The sequence below is a fragment of the Haliotis rufescens genome, unplaced genomic scaffold (genome assembly GCF_023055435.1).
Source record: "Haliotis rufescens isolate VD_foot unplaced genomic scaffold, xgHalRufe1.0.p SCAF_21, whole genome shotgun sequence".
Taxonomy (NCBI): domain Eukaryota; kingdom Metazoa; phylum Mollusca; class Gastropoda; order Lepetellida; family Haliotidae; genus Haliotis; species Haliotis rufescens.
In genome coordinates, this window is record NW_025963902.1 from 3,468,737 (window position 1) to 3,495,418 (window position 26,682).

The following is a 26,682-nucleotide window of genomic DNA, read 5'->3' on the forward strand; positions in this document are numbered from 1 at the left end:
CGTTTCTTTCTCCGCCCTGATATTTCCATCTCATCTCAGGGTGAATGTGTCAAGAACGTTTCTGTCTCCACCCTGATATTTCCATCTCATCCAACACACAATGTGTCGAGATCCTTTTTTGTCCCCCACCCTGATGTTTCGATCTGATCCAACACACAATGTGTCAAGATCGTTTCTGTCCTCCGCCCTGATATTTCCATCTCATCCCAGGGTACAATGTGTTAAGATCATTTCTGTCCTTCGCCCTGATATTGCTGGAATAACGGATAACTTTGGAACATGTGCACACATCGCTGAAAATGTATAAATATATGAAAGACAATGTCTGAATCAGCTGATGACTCACACCATCCCTTCCTACCGGGTACCCACTGTTTGCTGCTTGTTGATCAGATGCAACTTTGCAACAAGTGTTTACAGCGCTGTAAATGAAGAAATATATGACACATTGTTCAGAAAATATATATTTTATTTCTCTCACCATGACACTGTCTCACATGTTACATCAAAATGTATAATTTACTGATGGAGTATATACCCCATAATTTAATATTGACATGGCCAACACACTACATGCAGGAGCACAGGCACAATATTAATCTGGAACACCCGATTCTTTCACATTATTCCGGTAATGCCATGCCGAACAAATTAACTATAGTCATATAAATGAATCCTGGCGTCTTCACCTTTTATGAGTAGTATATGTTATATAATTGTATTCACCTCGTGACAAGTTATCAGGAAAAGCATGTGAACAAATGTATGACTGCATGTACTCATTTTCACGGATATGATGCGTGTATTAATATCAGTGAACTTTTGACAGTAGTCGGACCCGGCATAACACAGGCTATATGGTGATGCATCTATCAACATAAAGACATCTGTGTCCTATGTGGTACGACGTTGCTATCCCAGTGAGAGAGTGTGTTTATTACGGTAAAGGGGCCACCGGCCCATTAAACATGAAACTTGACATAATAAGCGCTGAAGCGCCATATAATATGATTATGTGTTAATAGCAAATTCCTTTTCATTTACTCATCAAAATATAACGAAGCGTCGTATTGCAACATTGAGAACATGGTCAACCTAAACAATGCGGTCTTCATTAACCCATCAGTGCTTGCAGATTAAAGAACCAGTTCGCAACACCCGAGACAGGTAGTTACTTCGCAATACTACCAGTTAAAAATTCAGTTCACAACACTACTAGTCAAACAGTTGGTTCACAACTGCGTTCTTCTGTTTCAAATGTTATCCCACTGAGCGAGAGATAAATGATGATTTGTCGAAGATGCATGATTAGGACTAGTCGTGTAATTTGTTTACAACATCCCTATTTGGGTGAGTGGTGTTTGCGGTGGGGTGTTGTGGGGGAGGGGTCGGGAATAACAACGCGATCACTTTATGCCCACATCTAATGAACGTTCACTACACTGATTGTGAAATAAACAATGCGTTTAAATGCATAGGTCTTCTTTCAAATCAACCGGTCAAATCAAGCATGAGGACAAGGTTTGGAAACCTGAGCGCACACACAGATGTAGAAAGGGCCCTGATTGTCCGTACTATAAGGCTGTGCATTTTCCGATATCTGATATAAATAAACTGTTCCCTCAAATGTCAGCGCTGATCCACATCTCTGCGTGCAGGCAATGTGTTACACCTTGTAGGGTTAGTGTGCTGGGAAGCGGACACGAATGCATACATATGCCCTATACTGCTTCGGGCGGTCGGGTAGCCTAGTGGTTAAAGGTTCGCACGTCACGCCGGAGGCCGGGTTCGATTCCCGACATGGCTACAATGTGTGAAGACCATTTCGGGTGTCCCCCGCCTTGATATTGCTGGAATATTGCTAAAAGCGGCGTTAAACCAAACTCACTCACTCACTCCTATACTGCTTCACCCAGGAACCCTTTTCTTTAGCGAGCGCCACCATCCCGGAGGTAAAAACAAAGAAATCTAAATCGCCACACTCAAAATGAACATGAATTTGAATTCACTTTCATTATTTTATTTTTAAGGTACCCTGTGTTGTCGGTATCATGCAATCATGGTGTGTTCGCTATAAGGCCAGAGTACATCTTGTGTGTACACCATAAGGCAACAGTGTATATATTCTCACTCAGAAACATATCAACAATGCAAGTATTCTACACAACTGCGTTTGTAGTCATTGGTTTAGATCAAATAAAACAAAATATATACAAAAAATCTGGTGTTGCGCTGTACCCATCACAATAAATATCTCGATACGTGCGCACTCTAAAATAGCAATTGAAATTGCGAAAGACATCATTTATAAACATTTGTGTAAAGAGAGACAGCCTCAATCCAATAAATAATTCAATAAATATTATGATAGGCCACTTAAAGAAAGCCTGTTTTGCATCACCGAATACAAATTGCCCATGCCCTTGATGTGATTTCATGCTAAATTCGGTTCCGGTTCCGCATTTCTAAAGTTATTTGCTGTTGGGCAGCCATGTCGTTCGTACTCGCGTTAAAATCAGATCTTTAGGCTCTCTACCGCTGCAGTTACTTAGAGTTACTTAGCCAATCGCCATGTTGTAAAACATATATTCCTGACATAGTCTGAAAATACCCTCTGACAGTTAACACAAGTTAACTGGTATATATCTCAAGCGAAAATATGATTGTTTTCTCTCCATAAAATAGAATATTTCATCACTAAATTTTAAGGATATTATTCATCAGACCTGTGCTCTTGTTTTAACGGGGCTGTCGGATAGCCTAGTGGTTAAAGCGTTCGCTCGTCGCGCTCGATTCCCGACATGGGAACAATGTGTGAAGCCGGTTTCTGATGTCCACTGCCGTGATATTGCTGGAATAGTGCTAAAAGCGGCGTAAAATCATACTCACTCACTCACACTTATTTTGGCGCACTGATCAGACAAGATTTGATGTCCTTAATTGGTGATGAACAGAGTGCATAATCATTCATTGCTATGCGTGCGAAGTCATGCCACCCATCACTCAAGGTAACGTTAATATTTCGTCTCTCGAATATTCGACATTTAAGGACCGACCATTTGTTATTTGGGGGTGGAGGTATCACTGCCCTCCTCCCCGTAACGGGAAATGGTCCATCCCTGGGAAGAAACAGGCCGTTAAGGAATCAAGGGTAGACGTATTCAAGCTCGTCAGTGCAGTGGAACCTCGTATTCTCGAACTAATGTCAATGCACAGTCGACCTTTTGATACATTTACACCATCACCTGAGATGTGAAATGGTGGTTAGCCTTTGTGTGCCGTAAAAACGTGGTGGGAGAGAACGGCGAGAGGAAATATTTGAAACAGATATGTTGGTTACATGTTTGTATCTCAAATTACACCATATCTCGAACCTGAAGGTTTGGTCCTTCAGATTCGAGATAGAGGGAGTTTACTGTAGCCTACTCGCCCAGGCAAAACCGTATCTATATCACTGAATCCGGCTATGCTATTATTACGACAATGAGACATGTGTACTGTAAGCCCATGTGCTCTGGTGGGATGGCACAGCTTTGGTTATTGGAGCTGATGATATATAGTGTAGTTGCTGTTGATTTATGTCTCATGTGTGACAAAGGTTGTATACAGTACATAAGTATTCTTCCTGATGTTGTTTTTTTGTAAATTACTTGTTTTCGACAGCCTATGGGTGAAGTAGTGCTGATTTAACATAAACATTTATCTCTCCGACACTTCGCTTGTATCAAACTACGGATAACTAGAAATACATTTCATAATCCCATGGACTTCGAGTAAATGAGGTTGCACTCTGGATTGTCTATCCTAATCCTATTTCTTCGTTGCTCTCTCTTGATCAACAACCTTCGTCAACAATTGAAAGAGCTCTGGTGTGACCTTGACCTTGTCTGCAGAGGTCACCTCTAATTTGACGTCGGCGTACGTGAATCTCCCGACGCAGAATATCGACCACAGAGGTTTGTGAATACTGATCCTCTCAGCTTTACTCACAACCGTGTTCGAGATCAGATCAAGAACGTGAAGACGGCGACGATCAAAATCAAGAAGCATGCCAAACTGGAAGTCTGCGTTAATCCCAGCGGCGTTCTTGCAGCCACTAAAATGCGCCAGATTTTTACAGCAATATTTGATTTTGATGCATAGCTCATGGTGAAGGTCGCATCCAGCCAGAACGAGACTGGAATCAATTCTTTGACTGAGAGGAGCATCTACGGGCGTACCAGTCAAAGCTGCCTCAAATAACATCTTGTTATCAGGAACACGCTGTTTTATGTGAACCTTGGTTTTCACAACCCATAGCATGAATCCAGTCCCGTCCAGAGCCGTGTCCGCCATTGATCCGGGATAAGCGCGCAGACGACATCCGGTGTTCGGTAGGGGGCGCTCAGGAGCGTAGTTGACCATAACGCCCTCTGGTGTCACGGTCCTATCTGGGTGAATAGTCTGGAGATCGAATGACAGTCTTGGACCTAAAAAAAATGTTGAGTGATTGATTTTGATTGATTTTGATAATTGACTTTTACCTCTCTGGCGCAACTAAGGGACCTAACTCTAGATTGTGATTAACGATGACTGTGCCCCCAGTGCACGCACCACGATTACATGAGATTAATCTAGGTAATGTGCGTCCATATGCAGGATTCGTCTATACAACTTCTATATTAAATGGGGGCACGGATGGCCCAGTTGTCTCAAGCACCGCAATTCGCTAAGCAGAGTTGCATCCCTTGTGCACGCCAGAAATATGATTGTGAGTTCGAATCCCGGTTCGCCCCGATTATGTTTCTATGTTTGTCAGTACCATACCCGTGCTCGTGAGTTTCACTGCAGTGCTAAGCGTCTGAGACCTGCATCATTTCGGGCTTTCCTCCCACATTAAGCTGACACGCCGTGATATAACTGGAATACTGTTCAAAGCGGCGTTAAATCCAACTCACTCACTTTTTATTAAATCATACATAAAATCACAAATACTCCGATTTTGTGGTTTTGTATCCGATTAACTCTCTTGACATTTATTTGAAGCATACCTTAAAAGATCTCACATTTGAAACAGTAAACGTCAAAGAAATATCTAAATTATTACTTACAGCTAATGCGGATTGTTCCTCTGTCCTCATTGGCCGGAATCATGATGACCCGGTCGTCATGACAACCTGAAACAGATATGCATTATTCAAGGAATGACGCGGGGAATGCCACGAGCAGAAATGTTTCCCTTAATGCCAGGCTGAGTGTTGTGTACTTTGGAACTGAGAACGGATTTCTATGAAGTTAATCACCAAAAAATGCAAATGTAATGCAAACCACAAATTCTCCAGACATGAGAATACCTTTCCAAATTGATAAAATATGTACATTTTAGGAAGGGCAACGTGTCTTGACTTTTCACCAATCGTATCGTTTTCGTAATCGACAAACACTTATCTAGTAATTTACACAATGCGCCTAATGCATATGGGCAAGCTAATGTATGCCGTTTTGCCATACACCAGGCGTACATCATCCATACAGATAATCGTATAATGCATTGCGTCAGAAACTTGAGAGTCATTGAGTTAGCTGGCCTTCTATGTGCAGAAACTATTTCAGGCTTGAATCGATCGGAGCACGGCTTTCCGATGTCAGACGCGTTTTCTACTCACAGACAATGTCCCTGACTGTCTTGAGATCCTTGCCCTGTTCCTCCAGAGTGGTGATTACGTCCAGGTCATGACCTGAAACAGTCCATTAGTTCCATGTGCATTGTATGTTAAAAGTGGGATAACGCCACAGAGTTTCCGTACCATAGTCACTTTGTGCGAACAGTATATGTCTCCAGTTGAGGGGGCACGGGTGGCCCAGTCGTCTAAGGCGCCGCGATTCGCTGTGCAGAGTTGCGTCCCTTGGGCAACTTATTTCCAGTCTATTTACTTGTATTTGATACAAAAACTCTTCATAACATATTAGTCTTTATATCCAATTTCTTCTTTTCGTAATTTTGAGCATTTTAAGTTTTATTAGAAGCACTTGAAAGTCAGATTATATCTAATAATGATAATAAATTCAAATTCTGTCTTGGAGTTTTATGTTTTTTTCACGAATAGTGAGAAAATAGCATTAATATTTTTTATCCCATTAGATAAGTACAGCAATTTGAAAGGGCAATAGAAACTTGACGCGTGACTTCCCCTTTCACTGGTTTGTTTCGTAAACCACAACAATAATGGCAGGTATGTAAGACCACATAGTCCATATCATATCGTTATTGTCATTGATTCCTTACTTATCAGACCCGTGAAGATCCACGGTAGAATAGGTCTTCAGCAACCCATTCTTGCCGTAAAAAAGGCGATTATAGCTGGAGTGCGTCGTTAAACAACAAACAAACAAATAAACAAAAACTTACTTATCATAGTTACTTTTTCCCATGAGCATATACGGTCACCTACCTTCCGGGTGCAGTGATGGCTTCATTTGGACTTCCTCTCGTCCCTTGCGTCCTGTCGGCTTGTAGGTGACGACCCGTAGCTGTCCCGCCGTCTTCAGTAACGTCTCCACCATCTGCAGATTCCAGGGAGAGAATACAACACCCTGTCGTGTGGTATGCACTTGGCCATTGGGAATGTCAAGGACGTTCTTGAGGGAGTTGGACACCATCGGGAAGAGCTGCAAGAACTCAACGTTGTCAGCCTTAGATTTAAACTCCTTTGCATAGTCGGTCGCTGTGTTTAGCATGGACAGGCGACAGTCGGTCGAATCGGTGTCCACCGTCGCTGATGTTGCAAGCGTGGCCGAATCACGATCCACCTCAGCCAGTAGTTCTGTGCGACGGTGTTGCATGATATCCATGAGATGGTCGAATACTTCATTGATACTCTCTTTGGCGGTTGTCTCAGAGACCTCGTTGCTGTCCGATTTCAGTTTCAAGCATTGGCCGTAGTCTGTCAAATGTCTGTGCTTCTTTCGCGCTTTGGACAACAGTTTCCCAGTTTGTTTGATCCTGGTTCCAAAAGCCTCTTGTATTGTGAGAACATTATGTGTGTCCTTGTCATGACCTTCCCTGATACAAATGTTGCATACGACCTGTTTGCATGTCGTACAGTACAGAGTAACCTTAGAGAAACTATGATCTTTGCAGTAATGCTGTTTAAAGTCCTTGAGTTGTCTGGCTTTCATGTTAGGTACTGCTACGGTGCTGTGACGTTTCGTCTTGGTTTCCTCCTTATGTTCGTCACGGCATACGTCACACATGTATCCATCACAGTTCTCGCAGAACCACGTGGACTGCGTCTTCTTGCAGACCAAACACGGAAAGCTTAGGCCCTTCTGGATATGCTGGTACTCCATGGTTTTGATCCGTATCAGCTCAACCGGTAGATCCACCGTGCCTCCATCTACAACAGACTCGTCGATGACGTCAATGGACTCGTTGGTTCCGTTTGCTTGGGGCATAGTAACTGATTGTCGGCATACAGGGCAACGGAGGTGCGAGGAGCTCTCAAGGCACAGCTTTGATGCGCACGCAGAGCAGATTGCGTTCAGGCAGCAGCCCAACATCCGGGGCTCGCGGCCGTTCATGGTGAAGAGGTGCGTGCAGAACAAACAGCGGAGGAAACGGGTCCGGGGGTCAAGGTTCACAGTCTCCGACATCGCCATCTTGAATAGCTGGAACTAAGAATTAAAAAGTTTCTTTAGAGAATGAGTTCAGCTTAACGCCGAGGCATGTCAGGGGAGGGCAGGAGAACGGCTAAAAATAATGAATTCTCATATGGTTACCACTTTGGTGGCGCCCATGATGACGGACATGGTGATGTGAACACTTACTAGTGCATGCATGTCATTTTATAGCATCGAGTCCATTTCCATCTATTCAAATTAAAGAAGTGTTCTCAGGAACAATGTGGTACAAATTTTCCTTCTACCATTTCATTCTGTGGCATACAGGATATCTCGTTCACTCTTATACTTCGATCTTTAGCTTAATATAATGCAACTTGGTGCTACAACCCTGATCGACTATATGGTCTGATATAAGTGTATACCTTCCAATGTTCCGATATTGATACGGGTGCGAATATTGTAAATATTAATTACAAATACGTGAAAATGGGCAACATAAACCAGTATGGTAAGATTAATCGTGCCATGTTATTTGATGTCAATAAAATAATCGCTACTCACAACCAATTTGCTTTTATGTTTTAACAATTCTTGACGAGACATATTTTAAAGCACACCGAACAGTTGCGGTGTCAAAGAAGGTATAAAAATACAAAAATATTCTCCAGACGAAGAACAGTTCCCAGCTAATATGCTACCTATATGTTCTCATGCTTTTACCGCATATAGACTAATTCATCAATATACCTGGTATTACCTGCCACGGTGTTATATATTCTGTCAGTGCGTCACCTTAATGTGATCCGATTCTGGTCGTCAACAACTTAATAGGATGTGTCATACATGTAACATTGCCGGCCGTATTACTGTATCAAGACATTGATATTGGGACCACGAGTTCGGTGCCGTTTTAGTAACGCGGTAAAAACATTAATAAAAATTACAACAGGATGTATAACATGTACAACTTCGTGATCGAGACAAAGAAAAAACGTTTTTTTCAAATATCACGTCTTCTGCACTCGGTCTGTCTAGACTTGCTAATTACTAAGTAACAGGATCGGAGTGACATGGGTTATTTGCTTCTGTAAAACCGCGGACCAGGTCGCAGTGAAATCGTTGAGTTATCAACTTTCCCGATGGCGATTCCTTCATTGGCCATTGGCCGTATGTTACCGAGGTTCTGATTGACCGGGTTTCACTTTCCCACACGCCTATACATGCAGCTTTATTAGACATTTCTGGTCAATACAAGAGAATCACCTAGATTTTCTGCCGAAACCGATTCCAATTGTCGTAAAGGTCCAATAGCTGTGTAATTTATATGAGTGAGTGAGTGAGTATGGTTTTACGCCGCTTTTAGCAATATTCCAGCAATATCACGGCGGAGGACACCAGAAATGGGCTTAACACATTGTAGTAAATTATATGAATGAACCCCTGAAAATCAGTGATGACTCCAGGTTTTCGCGAAAAGGGTAAGCATGTCCTGCCCTACCGGTAGCACCCACCATTTATACAATTTGCATAATAAGTAAGTATTTATTGCCTGACGCAACACAGCGGTACTCCTGCCATGCGACGGCGGCATGTAAACAAACCAGACAATCAAGTGATCGACCAGAAGTTCCAGTGACACGAGAGTACCATTACTGATTTTGTTAACGCCAATACAAAAAGTATGTTAATTTTGAATTACGTCTGCTGTGTACAAGTGCAGAGAATTTTATAGGAAAAGTTGTGCACAGTAAGATATAAGGTCCATGACGAGAAAGGGTTAAGTGAAAGGGTTATTCTGATATAATGTTTTCAAATAATGCACTGGATATGACGGTTCTTTAAGGATGTAATGAAGGTCTTAGAATATTGTTTACAATATTTCTTAAGATACATATTTTAATATATCATCGTGACATTGTATGACATGTTATCATAACTGAAATACTCTGTGTGGGTTAAACACCACACAACAGCTGCCGATAACGAATAACGAACTAATCAGGTCGTTCCTTGTTCAAACAGATCTTAAATATGAACAAGCTTTCTCTAAGCGTCAGAGCAGATGCTCATTCTCAAATACATTTCTGCTGGAACCGGTGTGATTGTTGTTTTTGAAAATTTAGTTAATATTTGTAAAGATATTTTGTCTTTAGTTTGTTTAACTTTTTTCTAATATGATTCTGTCACGGTCAACGGGTTGTTCTCAAAAGCAGCATACACATGCAATCAAACGGGGAACAAACACCACGGCTCCAATTGTGTATTTTTCATCATAGTTTATGTCATTTTTCAACACTAAACTGCTTAATTGAATGTCAACTATGACATCCGACGCCCACGACCCCGACTCACTGATCGATCAAATATCCCTGTATTGTTGAATTTATCGTGCAAACATTATTTGAGAGTGAGTGAGTGTGTTGGGTTTAAAGCTGCTTTCAACAGTATTCCAGTTATAGCATGGCGTGTAAGCTTAACTGGGGGGAAAGACCGAAGTGATGCGGGTCCCAGACGTTTACCACTTAGGTGAAACCTACGAGAATGGGTATGGTGCTGACAAACCTTGAAACATACGCTGGATAGGATTCTGGCGTATCCAAGGGACGCAACTATTTGAGAAGTGTGCAGGTACACAAGTAGTTTTGCATATCTCGGTCACAATCCCCGGTCAAAATGGGATGCAGTACCCCACGCATGTCACAAAAGTCCACCAACATTAGCATCGAATGGGTGGTTACCAGGGTGATTGTGTTCACTTTCGGCATGGATCGTCACGCCGAGGACCCGGGTTCGATTCCCGACATGGGTACAAAGTGTGGAGCCCATTTCTGGTGTCCCCCGCCGTGATATTGCTGGAATATTGCTTAAAGCGGCGTAAAACCATATTCACTCACTCACTCACTCATGACTGTTTTTATTACAGCTAAGATTTAATATAGGTACTCCGCCTGTCTCGAACTGCGACCAGATCGAAGTATGGATTTTCTGTCGATGAAAACTGTCCTTTATTAAAAAAAAATTTAATGATCCCGATAACATAATGTCGTCGTCTTCATTGTCATGGCGATACATATAGTATTTACCAGCAAGATCACATATCAGAGATGACACATGCCATATACAGAGAATGGAGTATGACCGTTGAGATAGAATCGCTGAATTAGCAGGAAAGAGGCTTATCTCTATAATGTCATCGTAGTCTGGGATGCTTATATTCGATCAGGGCGCTTCAATATCATTCACTGGCCCATACCGAGGATATCGATTTCAGATTGGGTTCCGCATTTGTCACCATCGACCAGGGCCCTACTATATCAGCCCTAGTCCATACCTAGTGTACTTAACGAACAGCATGTTACGTTGGTGAATATACAACGCTGTGATATCTGAATGAAAATTAATCCATATTATCATAGTTCTGGGCCATATTTCAATTACCAAAAGCCCATACCGAGGGTAATCAAACACAGATATAGGATGCACGTTGTTGATTGAAGATCGTGATGTGTAAAGCCGTTCTGTGATACACACGATGTACATATTGCTTGTGAATTATATACTCTGTCAATCAAAGATTCCCTTTATGTCATGTGGCATTTCTGGTTTGCAAGCTGTCACGCGACATCTGACAGTCAGATACCGACTGGCCAATGCTGCCTTGCTCATTATCGATTACAGCAAAACAAATCAACGCATACCACTCGATAAATATTCTTCTCAGACATATGGCTCAAACCACAATTATTATATAGTGTAGATTCAATGACGAAACGATGAACTATTTCTCTATTACACTTACGCGCTTCATTAAGGAATATCCTAGATTAATCTACGCCATATGTTTATAACGTATACTACATACACTGGGATTAACCGAAGGGGCAATGCGCACATGCTACCTACCTATAAATGCTATCTGCGGTATTTGTACCAGTTCCATACAGCGCCACTCCTCGACATAACGTCAATCATATACCACTACACCTCGATATAACACACATCAGTAAATATTGGGGAAATAATCTCCAGGTATGACACAAACATGATTCTGTAATCCAGGAATCTGTACTTGTCGAAACAGTTTGCAAACAGTAGAGCGAGCGTGCTTCAATACACACTGCCGGTATTGACTGTTGATGCTCGTCGTCTGCTCCAAACTCCACACAACTACAACCCTGTGCGGAGCCTTGAAAGGTAAGATGGCCCGGAATGCAAATCGATGCAAGAACAAACTGATTCGGGGCGATGATTTGAAAAATAAATATTTGTCCTTTGTTCTAATCAACAATGAGGGTCAAAGACGTCGCCAGGTGTCACATACCACGACAGATAGGGACATATCTCGTGGTGGATGGGACATCTTATCGTGAGGTTGTCAATTCAATTACGCCATGGACACTTGAGACTTGCATGTGTACTGCGCGAGCATCTGCTAACAAACATGTTTGACACCTACACAAGACTTGGGGAAGGGAGTTATAAATAGCTGTATTGACAAGCCGAATCATGACAGATTATGAAATAGCAAAAATAAATATACATAATATCCAGGAAAGTTTCGCGACATGGTACAGACTAAACTCTAGCGAAATTGACATTAAAAAGGTGGTTGAGTAATCTTGTGATGCAGTCACGTGACGTAAGATCGCGAGTAAATATTAGCCTGCGTTTGTGCTGCATGGCCGTCTGACAAAACTGTCAACTTCTTCAACTTCATTTCTGAGGTCTGATGTCATTTGTGTCTCGTGACTTTAGTGGTACCTCAATGTAACACTCTCATTCTACTGTCTGATTTAGAAATTATTCTTATTATTGAATATATTCGCATTGTCAACATTCCTGTAACATGATTAACCCAGCGGGATGTACATGATACCTTCCTATAAATGTTACCTGTGTTATTTGTACCAGCTCCAAGCAGCGCCTCGACATAACGTCAGTCTTATACCACTTTACCTCGCTATAACACACATCAGCAACTGTGGCAGAAACTATATCTCGGCATGATATGAACATATTCCTGTAATCCAGGATTTTATATCCCGCTATGTGTGTGTGTGTGTGTGTGTGTGTGTGTGTGTGTTTGTGTGTGTGTGTGCATGCACAAGATGCTTATTATTTTCAAGGTCAAGTGACCCATGTTACAAATAGGCCTTGATCCGACATGCGGACGTTGCGGAAGACGAACATGAGCATTAAGCCAGCACTCATATATCATCTTCCTCCCGAAGTATATTTTTCTTGGGTAATATCTAAAGGTGTGCGTTATTAGAGTCTTCTTCCCACTTTTCTCATGGAGTGTACAATTGAGTAATTGATGTTTCTCATCGTCAAGTCCATATCACTCATTACATCTGCTGACAATCGCAAGCAGCGAAAGGGATTGTGTAAATCCTGCTAGGGTTTCATGCAGGTAGCTAATGTACCGTAAGTGTCCCCAGTGTCCCTTATACCTCAGTTTAACATCGCGTCCAAGATTATTGCACTTATATAGCGACGTGCATGCACGTGTATGTGTGTGTGTGAGGCTGCTTGTACTAGTCCGGACTGATGCCGATTTATAGTGCTAGCACACTGAGATACCATGCCGCAGTTTAACATGAATACCCCACTCAGACACAGTATACTGACTCCGAGCCGACCAGTCCTTGTTTTAGCCCCTTAATGCCGAGCGCCAGACAGGGTAACAACAAGTACCATCTTTTAACGTCTTTTGGTATGACGCGGCTGGGGATCGTACCCCGGACCTTCCGCTCTCCGGGCGGACGCTCTACCATTAGACCACGGAGGCGGTCTTATCGTAATGGCAAAGAAGCCGTAACTGTTAATGCTGTAATGTAAGTTTTTAAACAAAACTGTGATATGCAATAGTTTTTGAAAGGTATTTAGAAGTGATTCACATACGGAAGAGAATTTATGGATGTCAACTTCTTTATTATGAGGAACACAATGTTTCGGAGTATGTACTTACTCCGCTAGTTGTTTTACTGTCCTTCGTTGACACATTTAATATGCTATTATATATTAATCTTTTATCTTCTTATGTTATTATATTAATTTATTGTCTAATTTATTCTAGCTACGATATTACTGAACTACTGCCAATGTGACTTTCAATTTCATCTTACTTACTCACGGCTTACAAAAAGATTTATTACGATCCAAATACTGGATTCAGTTAAAGGGGGACTATGCACGACGGTTTGGTTCCATTGTCAGTCTGGGTCTGGACGTTGACATTGACTGTAACTGGGGCATGTTTGACATTGACTGTAACTGGGTGATGTTTGACATTGAGTGCAACTGGGCCAAGTTTCACATGGACTGTAACTGGGTCGTGGTTGACATTGATTGTAACTGGGCCAAGTTTGACATTGACTATAACTGGGCCAAGTTTCACATTGACTTAACTGGGTCGTGTTTGACATTGACTGTAACGTTGGCATGTTTGATATTGACTGTAACTGGGCCATGTTTGACATTGACTGTAATTGGGGCATGTTTGACATTGACTGTTACTAGGTCATGTTTGACATTGACTGTAACTGGGCCATGTTTGACATAGACTGTAACTGGGCCATGTTTGACATTGGCTGTAACTGGGCCATGTTTGACATTGACGTAGATTGTGCGAGTGATGGATGATACCGGTAGGTCAGTATTATGTATACACGTTTAGCCGATACCCGGTTTCATCATTGACATTCGGTGATCAATTCATACACTTTTCACCGCTATTTTGCCTTTTCAGCCTAGTGGAATCTGATCCGGCGGATAATGGCGACTCGTTGGCGTTGACGTTTTATGTAAACAATATTGACAAACAAGATCTTGGAATGATTTGAAACAAACTTGCTGGGACGTCAACTCACAAGAGCCAAGTGCGCCTGTGGGGTGTTGTTTGGCGTCTTTAAATCTTCCCCTCAGCATGGGATAGTTTTGCCAAGAGAGAGAGAGTGACAGGGACAGAATTAACATGAAGTATCGGGGAAGACAAACACACTTGTCCTGCAATTCGAGTATTTCGGTTGTGGTCATATCTTCTCACTCGCTCGGTCACATGACTGTAACTATCAACGACCAACCTTTAGAGCGCTTCCAGTTCCTCACCACTAACAATGGATGACACAGTGAGGCGTCATATATATATGGCAAGGTTACGATCTCTTCACCCAGGTTGGCAATACTACAATTTTTCGATGTGTGGACACGCAAAAAAGGCCATTACGATAGTCCACGGGTCAGCTGACGATTGGGTCTTCCCAGGTCACGAGACTCCAAGATGGTATTCACGCTCACGCCATATTGTCCATCTGATCCCCAGCTATTTCATACGAGTACGTACAGCTAGAAAATGTTGAAATTACATGAAAGAGTTCGAAACACCCATCATAAACTCACCAACCCGCGCTGTCCTACTCGTCACCGTTTACGTGAAAACGTTTGATCAACGCTACAGCGTGACAATTGGTAGAGTGACAAACACCTAACGCTTACTGTCAGAAAGAAAATATACATTAAGGTGGGTTAACTTTTAGGGTTACCGACAAACGCAGTGTTGACTTCAGAACCTCAACGAAATTGTAAAGTCAATTATGTTTATTATAGTTATGTCCTTCTTTTATGAGTGAGTGAGTTAATGGCTAGGATAGATCGATTTTACGTCGCTTTGAACAGTACTCCCGTTTTATCACGGCGTGCCCGCTTAATGTGGGAGAAAAGCCCGAAGTGACGCATGTCTCAGACGTTTATCACGTTGGTGAAACGAGCGAGGATCTGGTGCTGACAAACCTAGAAACATAATCGGAGGGAAGCGGGATTCGAACCCACAATCATAGGCTTCTTTTGTGACACATGATAAGTCTTATGTTTGGAGTCATCGAAATTTAACCCCAAAAGAAACTTCCGTATCAATCGACATTTTTCCCAAATGGGATGGCTCACCCCTTTCTCACGGGATACGGTCTGCATGATGTGCTCTCAAACACATGTATATGATTCAGTCAGGGCAATATATCTTAATACTTCCATCAAATTGCACGCAGCCCTGAAGTCAGTGGGGATCGCCACTGGAGACCTCCACACAGCGTTATGTCATTCCGCCGTCAATTACACCAGACGATAAAGATTTATACCAAATAGATATAGCCATGGGTGTCAGCTTGCGGACGAGATGTATTTATGTTTACCTTCAGATGATGAATGTGATTTCGTTCACGTTTAACATCCGGAATATTGCGCTGACAACCTAATATCATTAATACTCAACTTTAACAAACGTCATTACCAAATGACGACACTGTCAATAAATAGGCCTGTGGTGATCTGGTAAAATGCCGCTTGCTTATGCAAGGTTCTTAAAGATGGACTTCAGACCAACGCGCATTGCTTCGTACCTATCTATGTAGACCTGAGGCAGTCTCCATTACATTGTTATCAATTTAGATAATGTTACCTTTAACAACTAAACAAATATATTGTAACAAACACATTATAACATGAAACATTGCTCCCAAAACTATGTAAAATAGATGTATCATTTTCAAAGGTTTTATGCAACATACCTAGAACATTGAAAGAAATATTTAGATTTTTTAATATTATTTTTAATTGATAATGGAAAGGATTTCTTTCAGTGTCTTAATTTACCGCACAATAGAAAGCATCCACCAAAAACTTTGATGTTACTTAAAAAACCCACAAACGTTATCAAAGCGTTACCAGGCTGAAAACAGTTGCCGTTATACTGGTAATTTGAGGGCAAACACAACTATGATAGTAGTTCAGTTATGTCACGGTGTGTCAGCTTCATGTGGCAGAATTTCAGATATATCACAATGTGTCAGCTTAATGTGGAAGTAGTTCAGTTATGTCACGGTGTGTCAGCTTCATGTGGAAGTAGTTCAGTTATATCACAGTGTGTCAGCTTCGTGTGGAAATATGTCAGTTATATCACTGTGTGTCAGCTTCGTGTGGAAGTAGTTCAGTTATATCACTGTGTGTCAGCTTAATGTGGAAGTAGTTCAGTTATATCACAGTGTGTCAGCTTAATGTGGAAGTAGTTCAGTTATATCACAGTGTGTCAGCTTAATGTGGAAGTAGTTCAGTTATATCACGGTGTGTCAGCTTAATGTGGAAGTAGTTCAGTTATATCACGGTGTGTCAGCTTCATGTGGAAGTAATTCAGTTATATCACAGTGTGTCAGCTTCATGTGGAAGTAATTCGGTTATATCACAGTGTGTCAGCTTCATGTGGAAGTAATTCAGTTATATCACAGTGTGTCAGCTTCATGTGGAAGTAATTCGGTTATATCACAGTGTGTCAGCTTCATGTGGAAGTAATTCGGTTATATCACAGTGTGTCAGCTTAATGTGGAAGTAATTCAGTTATATCACAGTGTGTCAGCTTCATGTGGAAGTAGTTCAGTTATATCACAGTGTGTCAGCTTCATGTGGAAGTAATTCAGTTATATCACAGTGTGTCAGATTAAGTGGAAGTATTTCAGTTATATCACAGTGTGTCAGCTTCATGTGGGAGTAATTCAGTTATATCACAGTGTGTCAGCTTAATGTGGAACTAATTCAGTTACATCACAGTGTGTCAGATTAAGTGGAAGTAGTTCAGTTATATCACAGTGTGTCAGCTCCATGTGTCCTTTTTGGTGAAATCCAAGAGCACGGCTATGGTGTCATAACCAGAAACACAATCAGGCCGAGCTTGGGATTCGAACCCGCTATTATATGTTCCTGGTACGCTCGAAGAACGCACCTCTACACAGCGTATTACCTTAGACGACTGGTCCACCCGTACCCATGCAAAGCAAATGACGGCGTATGCATCCGTCGCTGATTTCAAACCATCGTCTAACCTCTGTGTCAACCAGTACATCCGATCCTGCTACTTGACATGCGGAAAGATGTCCCCGCGCAATTGCTAGATTTGCCCCAGATAACGCATTGATACCATGAGGTCTCAAACATGGTCTTCACCTAGGGGAGATAACCTACCGCCAGGGGGTGTTCCGGTACAGCACTCCGGGCGGAATACGCGACTGTGATGCCATTGGGTTATGTAATATGGCCTCGACGTGTATAATTATAAATAGCAGTCACGATCTATAATAATTATGTTGTAATATTCGAGGATTACATATAGAGGGTTGTAACAATCGCGTTAGTAGCAGCTTCATGATGTTACGTGTTTGTTGAACATGAATGAACGAAAGCAACACTAATGTACCAACATAACATCTTTTATAGTAATTAAAAATATATCCAGTCGTAAAAGACGTTAATGGAAAGATAATGTACAAAGACTCGGTAATAATCAAATATGAAGGAGTCATTATCATGCAAAATTATATCCAGCCAGATTTAGTTAGGTAAAAAGGTACTATATATAAGAGGAAAAGGAACTAAGAAGAAGCAAGATGAACTAAGCCTAATTGTACTTATATAGCCGCATAATTATTGCTTTTGAAGTAGGGACCTCTATAAGTGCTGGTAAGCATATACGTATGATATTAAAAAATAGTAAAGGACCTCCCGATGCTTTCATGTTACTATAGTTAATGTGTCATGCATGACTGATTGACTATAGTATTGTCATACAGCTACATTTTATATATATATATAAAATTTTACAATGTGCAAACAGAATTCCATAACTTACACTCTTGGTCGACGCCCCCGGCCGCGTCATACCAAAAGACGTTAAAAGATGGTACTTGTCGTTACCCTGTCTGGCGCTCGGCATTAAGGGGCTAAAACAAGGACTGGTCGGCTCGGATTCAGTATACTGTGTCTGAGTGGGGTATTCATGTTAAACTGCGGCATGGTATCTCAGTCGGCTAGCACTATAAATCGGCATCAGTCCGGACTAGTACAAGCAGCCACACACACACACGCACATGCACGTCGCTATATAAGTGCAATAATCTTGGACGCGACGTTAAACCCAATTTCACCTCACCTTGGTCGACGCCTACCAGTGTCTATGTAAATGAAGGCTCTGCATATGTCCGACTTATAAGACTTATGTTCGATCCCTTATCGACAGTCTGTGACCGTGTTACGCCATTACTTCTTTAACTATACTAAGGATAAGGACGGGGCATAAGTAGCATTGTAAATGTATATATATATATATATCTATACAGTAGACTACGGTTAAAACGAACACACTTATAACGAACTGACGGATATAACGAACTTACTTTTTGGTCCCGACTTTTTGCTGCAGTTATGCTGTATATATGCTTATAACGAACTACGGTTATAACGAACTAAAATTAGTAGTCCCTTTGAGTTCGTTATAACCGTTGTTTACTGTATATAAATATATATATATATATATACAGTTATATATAGTTATATACAGTAATATATAGTTATATATATATACACAAAGTATCATAAAAGTATCTGTATGACAGTATTATGAAAGAATCGGGTGGGCCTATGTTTTTTTTAAATATAACTTTTATTTTTTTCAAAAGAAATTAGTGACGTCATGAATAAAAGACATTTTAAAGAATTAGTAAAAATAATTCAATTCATATTTCCCTTTCAAACCGACTGGTCATTTTTCTCCATGAGTTTCAGACGTGTGTATTGTTGTGCCAGCCTATGCTAAATTATAGATCCCTATCACACCTGGTGCTGTTATTGAAAATGTACACAAATACTTCTGATAAGCCCGTGATTACTATAAGTAGACACATGTGTCATGATGATGTGATGGAGAGGGCCAAACTCTACCAGGGTCAGGGGTCTTCACCAGTAATCAGCACCCTGCCATTTGTACATGTGTATTATCTCATACAGTTATCTAATATATTTGTGGTATGCACAGTTGGTCGTACATTAACTGGTTGATGTTTAGCTGTCGAGCGTATGTGCCATTAGTGGAGCTATGTAACAGGGATGTGCTGAAACACGTTGAAGAAAAGCAGTGCACAAATATGCGTAAAGCCGTGCACTGAACAGCTAGAATTCTACGATTCACTTCCTCGTAGTTATAGGAGCTAGGTATAAGTGCAACTGAACGTTTTCTCTTTCATTTATATTTTACAGTCTGCTATGCTGTGGGTTTGGAAAATAATGGATTCTGATTGGTCAATTGGAGGTTTCAAATCTCAATGGCCATCTCTGACTGAAATAGCTAATTTGACGGCTACATACAAAAGTTCTTTTTCTCAATCTTTGTGATTTGGAGACACTGATATCTACTTTTATATAGTTACTATGCGCTTTCAGTTCCAACTCTAATTTATCGCGGTATAGAGGTAGGCTAGCTCCACATTAAAACACGGAGCATTTATCTCCTAATTTAAAGGCTAAATCCTGCGATACCCATCTGACTCTGTCACTGTATACACTCTCGGTTGTATAAACGTTTAACCTAGCAGTCACATAAATTCTCATATGTCGTGGCGTTCTGGAAAACAGTTTGAGTCTGGTATAAGCAAACTAGTTATCGATAGTGTGGACATCCATCAATGCCGTTGCACTACTATGGGAGTTGGTCGCCCATCCTGCTAAATGCTGTAGGCTTACTGTCAACCCAATTTGCTGAGGAGCTAAAAGTGAAACCTGATGATCCAGACCACGTTAACACGCACGACCCGTGTTCCGGGCGGCAGTTGTTTGGACCATCTATACAGAATTATAAGGACATTACTATAATCCCCAAAGCAATAAAATCGGAAGAATGTTAATCCAGCTATTCCTCTTGGAGCTATGTCATCAAATTTCGAAGTGATTGTCAAAACTGATTATACACTTCAGAGTCAGCCATGTTGATTAATATACCACTTACAGAAAGAACTGTGCATATGATTGTATCATTTATCTTAGTGCCTAGTATACATGGTACGAGTACAAATGTGTATATGGCACTAGGCGAAAAAGAAACTGTGCATGTGATACAACCATGTGCACAGTTTCTTTTTGTGCCGAGGATATACAAATCACTAGGCACCAAAGGAAACTTTGCATATGATAAACTCGTGTGCACAGTTTCTTTTACAGTGCAGTATATGCAAAAAGTGAGAAAACAGAACAATGTTTAAATCGATCAGGTTCTGGTGAGTGTCGATTAATACATTGCCCGCTATATGAACGTAACTTTAAACAACTCCTACCTGTTTGACCTGTTCCTTCCAAGCCTCGTTTTCCTCTATGATCCTTCTGGGGGTCATGGCGTTCTTCGGTCCCGGGGTAACCTTCTGGGGAGTGATGGGGGGTATGTCTGCTGCTGGGGGTGAAGCTGGACCTCCCTTTGGGTCCGGTGTGGATGTAACGGGAGGGGCTGGTTGGGGGGACTCTGTGATAGGAAGCTTGGAAGTAGACTTTTTTCGGCTAGGAACTAGGTTCACATCTACAGGTGATGGCGGAGATTTCTCATTTGACGTTTGTCTCCCAAGTAAGTGCGGTTGTGGTGTGCACGGAGGCGTGTTTGGTACATTAGTGGGCGTGCCACTGCTTATAGGCAGTTTCGACTTTGACGGTTTTCTTTTCAGAGCACGTTTGCTGGTTTCTGGTGAAGCTTGACCTTGACCTTTGTCTGACGTTAATAAAACGTCGGCTGATTTATTCCCATTTACTGAAGATTCTTGTTTCCCTTGGATATTCTTGGACATAGGTTTGGCACCAGGGCTCGCTGGGGAAGAGCTACCGCTTGACGTTCTGGAACTATTGCGGGAAAGAGGCAGTTTTGTGGGTATTGAGGCCGTTCTCTTGATGGGGGCTTTCTTAACGCCGTTAGAATGTTGTTTAGTGAGAGGCGTTGGAGTAGCGGTGTTAGAAAGGTTATTGTCTTGTTCAGTGGCTGAATTTCCATTAATATCTGGATCATCTTGTTTCACGGTGCCGCTGGTAGTCTCACTTGGGGTTTCCGTTAACTCAGGTGTGGCGTCAACATCCACACTGTCTCTCGCGTCATTTTGTTCACAAGCCTGCTCTGATATTGAGTTGACGGCGTCCACGTCAGTCCCCTCATTCCTCGAAACATCGCCGTTTCCATTCACAGATGCTCCAGAACTAACTTCACCCTCTTTTGGACAAGAGTCGAACTCATCTTTCTTGTTAATCACCCCAATATCAACACTGGAAGACATATCTCCCCCTGGACTTGCTGAACAAGCTTTCTTTTCGCCGTCACTTTGGTTTAGATCACATCCCACATCACTCAGAACTGTACCAGATCCAACATCACGCGGTACTGAACTAGATCCCAAATTCAAATCAGCATCTCCTGACCACTCCATCTTCTCATCAAACACAGTTAAAAATAGTTTTTTTCTCTGAAATAGTAGTCCTTCCTCTGAAGACACAAAGGACATCTATAGACCTCCTTCACAAAAGTCTCATCTCTAAAGGCAGTCTGTGTTCAATATCACACACATCTATCTTCAATCATGCCAGGGCCTTGTCGCCACTGCAGTCACTGGTAGGTGCAAGCAGACAGGTATATTGACAGTTATATCCTGGTGAGACGATACAGGACTTATCTCCAGCTCGCTTGTGTCTGTAATGGTGTCAGAGGGAGACAGGGACCGAGATATGGTTGCCAACCAAGCGTGATCACCAATCATCTATCAAAACAAAATGAAAAATGAAGGGGGCCCATGAAGGGTTTTATTCAATCAAAATATTTAAGGAATATCACTGATCATGTCATACAACATGAAAATTATATCATATGCTTATTATAACAATGTTTCGCCTTTTGAAATGCATATTTATTCAATTAATGAGGTTTCATAAAACTACCATTATATATGTTGTCGCGAGTAAGTATCTTCGTCGCTACATGGCTGAAATAAAGCCGATGCGAGGTTAACTTTTACTCACTTAAAAAAATCCTATAAACACAAAATAACAATGTTTATAAGGATGAGACATTATCATCAACCCGTGCCCCTCTCTTAGTGTTTTACACATACGGGTATATTATTATTGAAATTGCATTTCCATTTTGCCACCCTAACAGGGCCTTTTGCTTTGGCTATGCTTCATTGAGTTCGTAATCACAGTAAGTAACCCAGCGTAATGGTACATCTGGCCCAGTTAATTGCGTCGCTGCAAGGATCGCTGCAGGGTGATATACTCGCTCCATTGCTTTTCTCCTTGGCGACAGATTTCACTGTCATCGAGTAAATGTGACGTTCAAATTGTTCAGAAGGTTTGATCATTGGTTTGTCTCGACTTTTACTGCTTTTTTCTTATCATCAATCAAACATATATTCAACATTTCGCCTGGAGCTACACTTGTTATAACCCTAATAACTCATAATCATATTTACGATATCGCCTTCCTGTCTTTCGAACAAAAACATGTTGTGATCTTGACATTTACGTTCATATCAAACACCCAGCAGGGTGTGACGGAAATGGACGTTTGAGTTTAATTGGCTTTGAGCGGTTTATGTACTCAGGTGTTCACATGGAGAGTGAAAATCATGGTCCATAATTCAACTGGCGAATAATAAAGTGCCTCTTTAGGGACCAACCATTTCATATTGGTGGGGGGAGGGGGAGCTGTGATTTTATCGGCATAACGTACATTGTCCCCGATAATGCTTGAAAAAAATAATTATGCTTCAAACTGGTGAAAAAAGATGTTGCCTGCCTCAAAAATGACATTTTTCAAGGTGTACTTCTTAAAACAGATCAGGCTCATATCTTCAGATAAAAAAATCTAATCTCGATAGAATATCCTGTCCCTCTCAATCAGCTCACATCACCTGGAGATACACGCGAGGGATTACTTTCTTTGCCCGGCAGTATACTGGTACATAGTGCATATACCACCTATATACATGCATATACCATACACACATACCATGCATTTGCCATATACATGCATGCCTATATCATACATGTGCCATCATACATATATACTAAATCATACTAAACCTATACCACATGTAAACCATACAAATGCTATGCATATACCAGTCGGAATTACTTTATAGTGTACATACACATACGTGCTTATACCATACATATACCGTGCCAAATATATGCCATGCATTGTACTATACATATTTCTTGTATACCATGCATATATCATATATATATATATATACAAGAAATATGTGAGGTACAATGCATGGCATTATGGTATTAGGACATACATGTACAGTTCTGTTTGGTTGAAGCGTTAACTTGCTTGTATGAAAAATAACCATGAAGATTCAATATGATATACACGAACGGGCAAGGTTATGAAAAGAATGATTTACATTGAAAGGAAGGACGACTATGCAGAATAGATCAGAGTGAGTGAGTGAGTTGGGTTTAACGCTGCTTTTAACAGTATTCCAGTTATATCACGGCGTGTCAGCTTAATGTGTTAGGAAAGCCCGAAGTGATGCAGGTATTAGACGTTTACCACTGTAGTGAAGCCAACGAGCACGGGTATGGTGCTGACAAACCTAGAAACATAATCGGGGCTAACCGGGATTCGAACCCACAATCATAGGTGTCTGGCGTGCCCAAGGGACGCAACTCTGCTCAGCGAATCGCGGCGCCTTAGACGACTGGGCCACCAGTGCATAAATAAGCCTCCCTCCAAAACTAAATAAGGACTTCAGTTTGATCAAACAGCGGTATAAACCTTTACTATCATCTTGGTTGACGGCTTCCATACTTCTGTATTCCCCTCATCAAACTGTTAAGATAACTGATTATCTCACATATTACAAAAACAGTTACCCTTGACCATGTTTTCTACAAACATTAAAAAACCCATTGATTTTGATATCAGCTGGTGTTGGCCTCATAAGCTTGTTACGGGCTTATTTGAAGAGAGACACCAACCTCTCAGTCCTAAACATGAGCCTGACAGTCAGTTGTCAGTGTATGTTTATAAGCAAAGTTATTTGTTTCAGCTGGTTTTATAATCCGCAAATAACTTACATTGTTTCAATCATGTAACACATATTACAGATTCTAGTACTTTTTGGGGGGTTGAGTCCCACACACTAGTGTGGGTTATAAGCCTGGATGGGACTCAACTCAGAAAGGTACTAGAATCTGTACTTTACTAAGAAAGTGTTATCTCAAATATGACATTTGTTACATTTGACCACTTTCTAACTGGCATTATGCATGCATGATCAATCGTGTCTCAAGAAACGCAGTACTCACGCATGTTGCTCGTTCAATCACTACACTTAAACTGACTTGACTGAGCTCAACGAACATACCTCCGGTTGTTAGCGCTACAAGATTATAAACATATTGCTGTCACAGGTAATTGTAGCAATAAGTGATGCATAATACACTACTTTACGAAATACTTTAACCCGATTTGTCCCGACCGGAGTATAATGAAGTGTTATCACACACGCGACAATCCCTCAACAACCGGTTTGTCGCAGGGCAGTCATGTAACGCCTGACTCCCGGCTAACAGCGTTAATCTGATAAGTTAACACTGGAGAGACACGCAAGTCACCAGGAGGACAGCAGTATCACAAGTAACATGCTGAAGTCAGTCATAACAGAACCGGATCCAGGATAATATATGAGATATATATAATATTTGGATTTGATTGAGCGAGAGAGTTGGTTTTACAATATGTTAGCAATATTCCAGCAAAATCATGGCGGGGGACACCGGAAATTGGCTTCACACATGTACCCGTGTCGGGAATCGAACCCGGATCTTCGGCGTGACGAGCGAACGCTTTAACCACTAGGCTACCCGCCCGTCCAGTTTGTGTGAAACTTCGAACGTGTATTGTAATAGTATTTCTACGTTTTCCATGAATTGTAGGTTCGTATGTGATTTTAAAAAGAGGGAGGTAGTCACATGGATTTTGGAAGATGGGATTTGATTGCATGACTTTCAGGAAGTTGCTATAAGCAGGTCGGCGGGTGTAGGCTATCGGCCCGAATGAAATGAACTCCTAAGGCGACGTGTATGCACGTGTGTGCGTGAGTGAGTGCGTGCGTGCTGGTATTAGTCCGGACTAATACCGGTTTTGTAGTACTAGCCCACACAAGCACCATTCCGCAGTTTAAGACTTCTTGTTAGCCATTTCTTTGGTCGGTCAAAGTTCGCGAAATGTCGTTCAGACGAAACCCGTAATGAGATGTCCTCAGATCTTTGTTTAGCGGTGGCGAGATAATAATGAGATTGTATACTCCGACCCGAGTCTTTGTTTTATCTTCAGAATACCGAGTGACAATTGGTATAACACGGCAGAGATAGAACCACCGACCTTCTGCTCTCCCACACACTCACAGCTGACGCGACATGACAAATATCCGAAATACTGCCAACAGAGGCACCAACCACATCACTCTCACTCTATTTGAGACATGCGCAAAACCAACTACAGACGTCATGTCTGTTGATCTGATATGCAAGGGGCGTCGGGTAGCCTAATGGTTAAAGCGTTCGCTCGTCACGCCGAAAACCCGGGTTCGATTCCCGACATGGGTACAATGTGTGAAGCTCTGGTGCCCCCAGCCGTGATATTGCTGGAATATTGCTAAAAGCGGCATAAAACCATACTCACTCACTCTGATATGCAAAAGGTGTATTTGATACAGATGAACTCAGACTAACATCTAGTCCCTGAAATGAATATCGTACAGAAAAAAACAGTTGTTCAGTTACCTTAATAAAAATATAATAAAAGGGAGCCTAGTTACTCTCTTCATTTTTCATTGATACTGCAGTAATCAAGACTTGCCAAACATTATAGACTTGCATGGGCTGTATTTGATATATATTTGTATCAGGGTCTGTAAGACTACAGATGAACTGTAAGCGTTCAGTAATCCTTTCAGAGACAGCAGAAACATGGGCCCAAACTGATGAACCTTCAGTGTCTGAAACATATATGTACGACATTGTCTGTCCACACCCAAAACGTGTGGTTCGTGTATACGTAGGCAATAACTTATAAATGCATTTCTGCTTCAAGCAATATTCAGTTGTCTCAATTTACATTTGTTTAAAAAATGCCAATCCATTTACATACTTTTGAACAACAACGGTTCCATTCAGCGTTGATTGAAAGGGTCGTGATTAACCTAGGTCGAACTGTTGATAGTTGCA

The 26,682-nt window shown here is 41.4% G+C and overlaps 1 protein-coding gene across 1 annotated transcript; it reads right to left on the reverse strand.

Annotated features, from left to right (window-relative positions):
* Positions 1 to 3,575: 3,575 nt before the first annotated feature.
* LOC124133420 lies at positions 3,576 to 22,193 on the reverse strand. The gene is made up of 5 exons (XM_046497834.2): positions 20,748 to 22,193; positions 6,432 to 7,653; positions 5,646 to 5,717; positions 5,091 to 5,156; positions 3,576 to 4,469 (listed from the first exon to the last, which is right to left on the reverse strand). The coding sequence occupies exons 1-5, from the start codon at positions 21,945 to 21,947 to the stop codon at positions 3,811 to 3,813; spliced, it is 3,219 nt and encodes a 1,072-aa protein (XP_046353790.2). The 5' UTR covers positions 21,948 to 22,193; the 3' UTR covers positions 3,576 to 3,810.
* Positions 22,194 to 26,682: the final 4,489 nt, after the last annotated feature.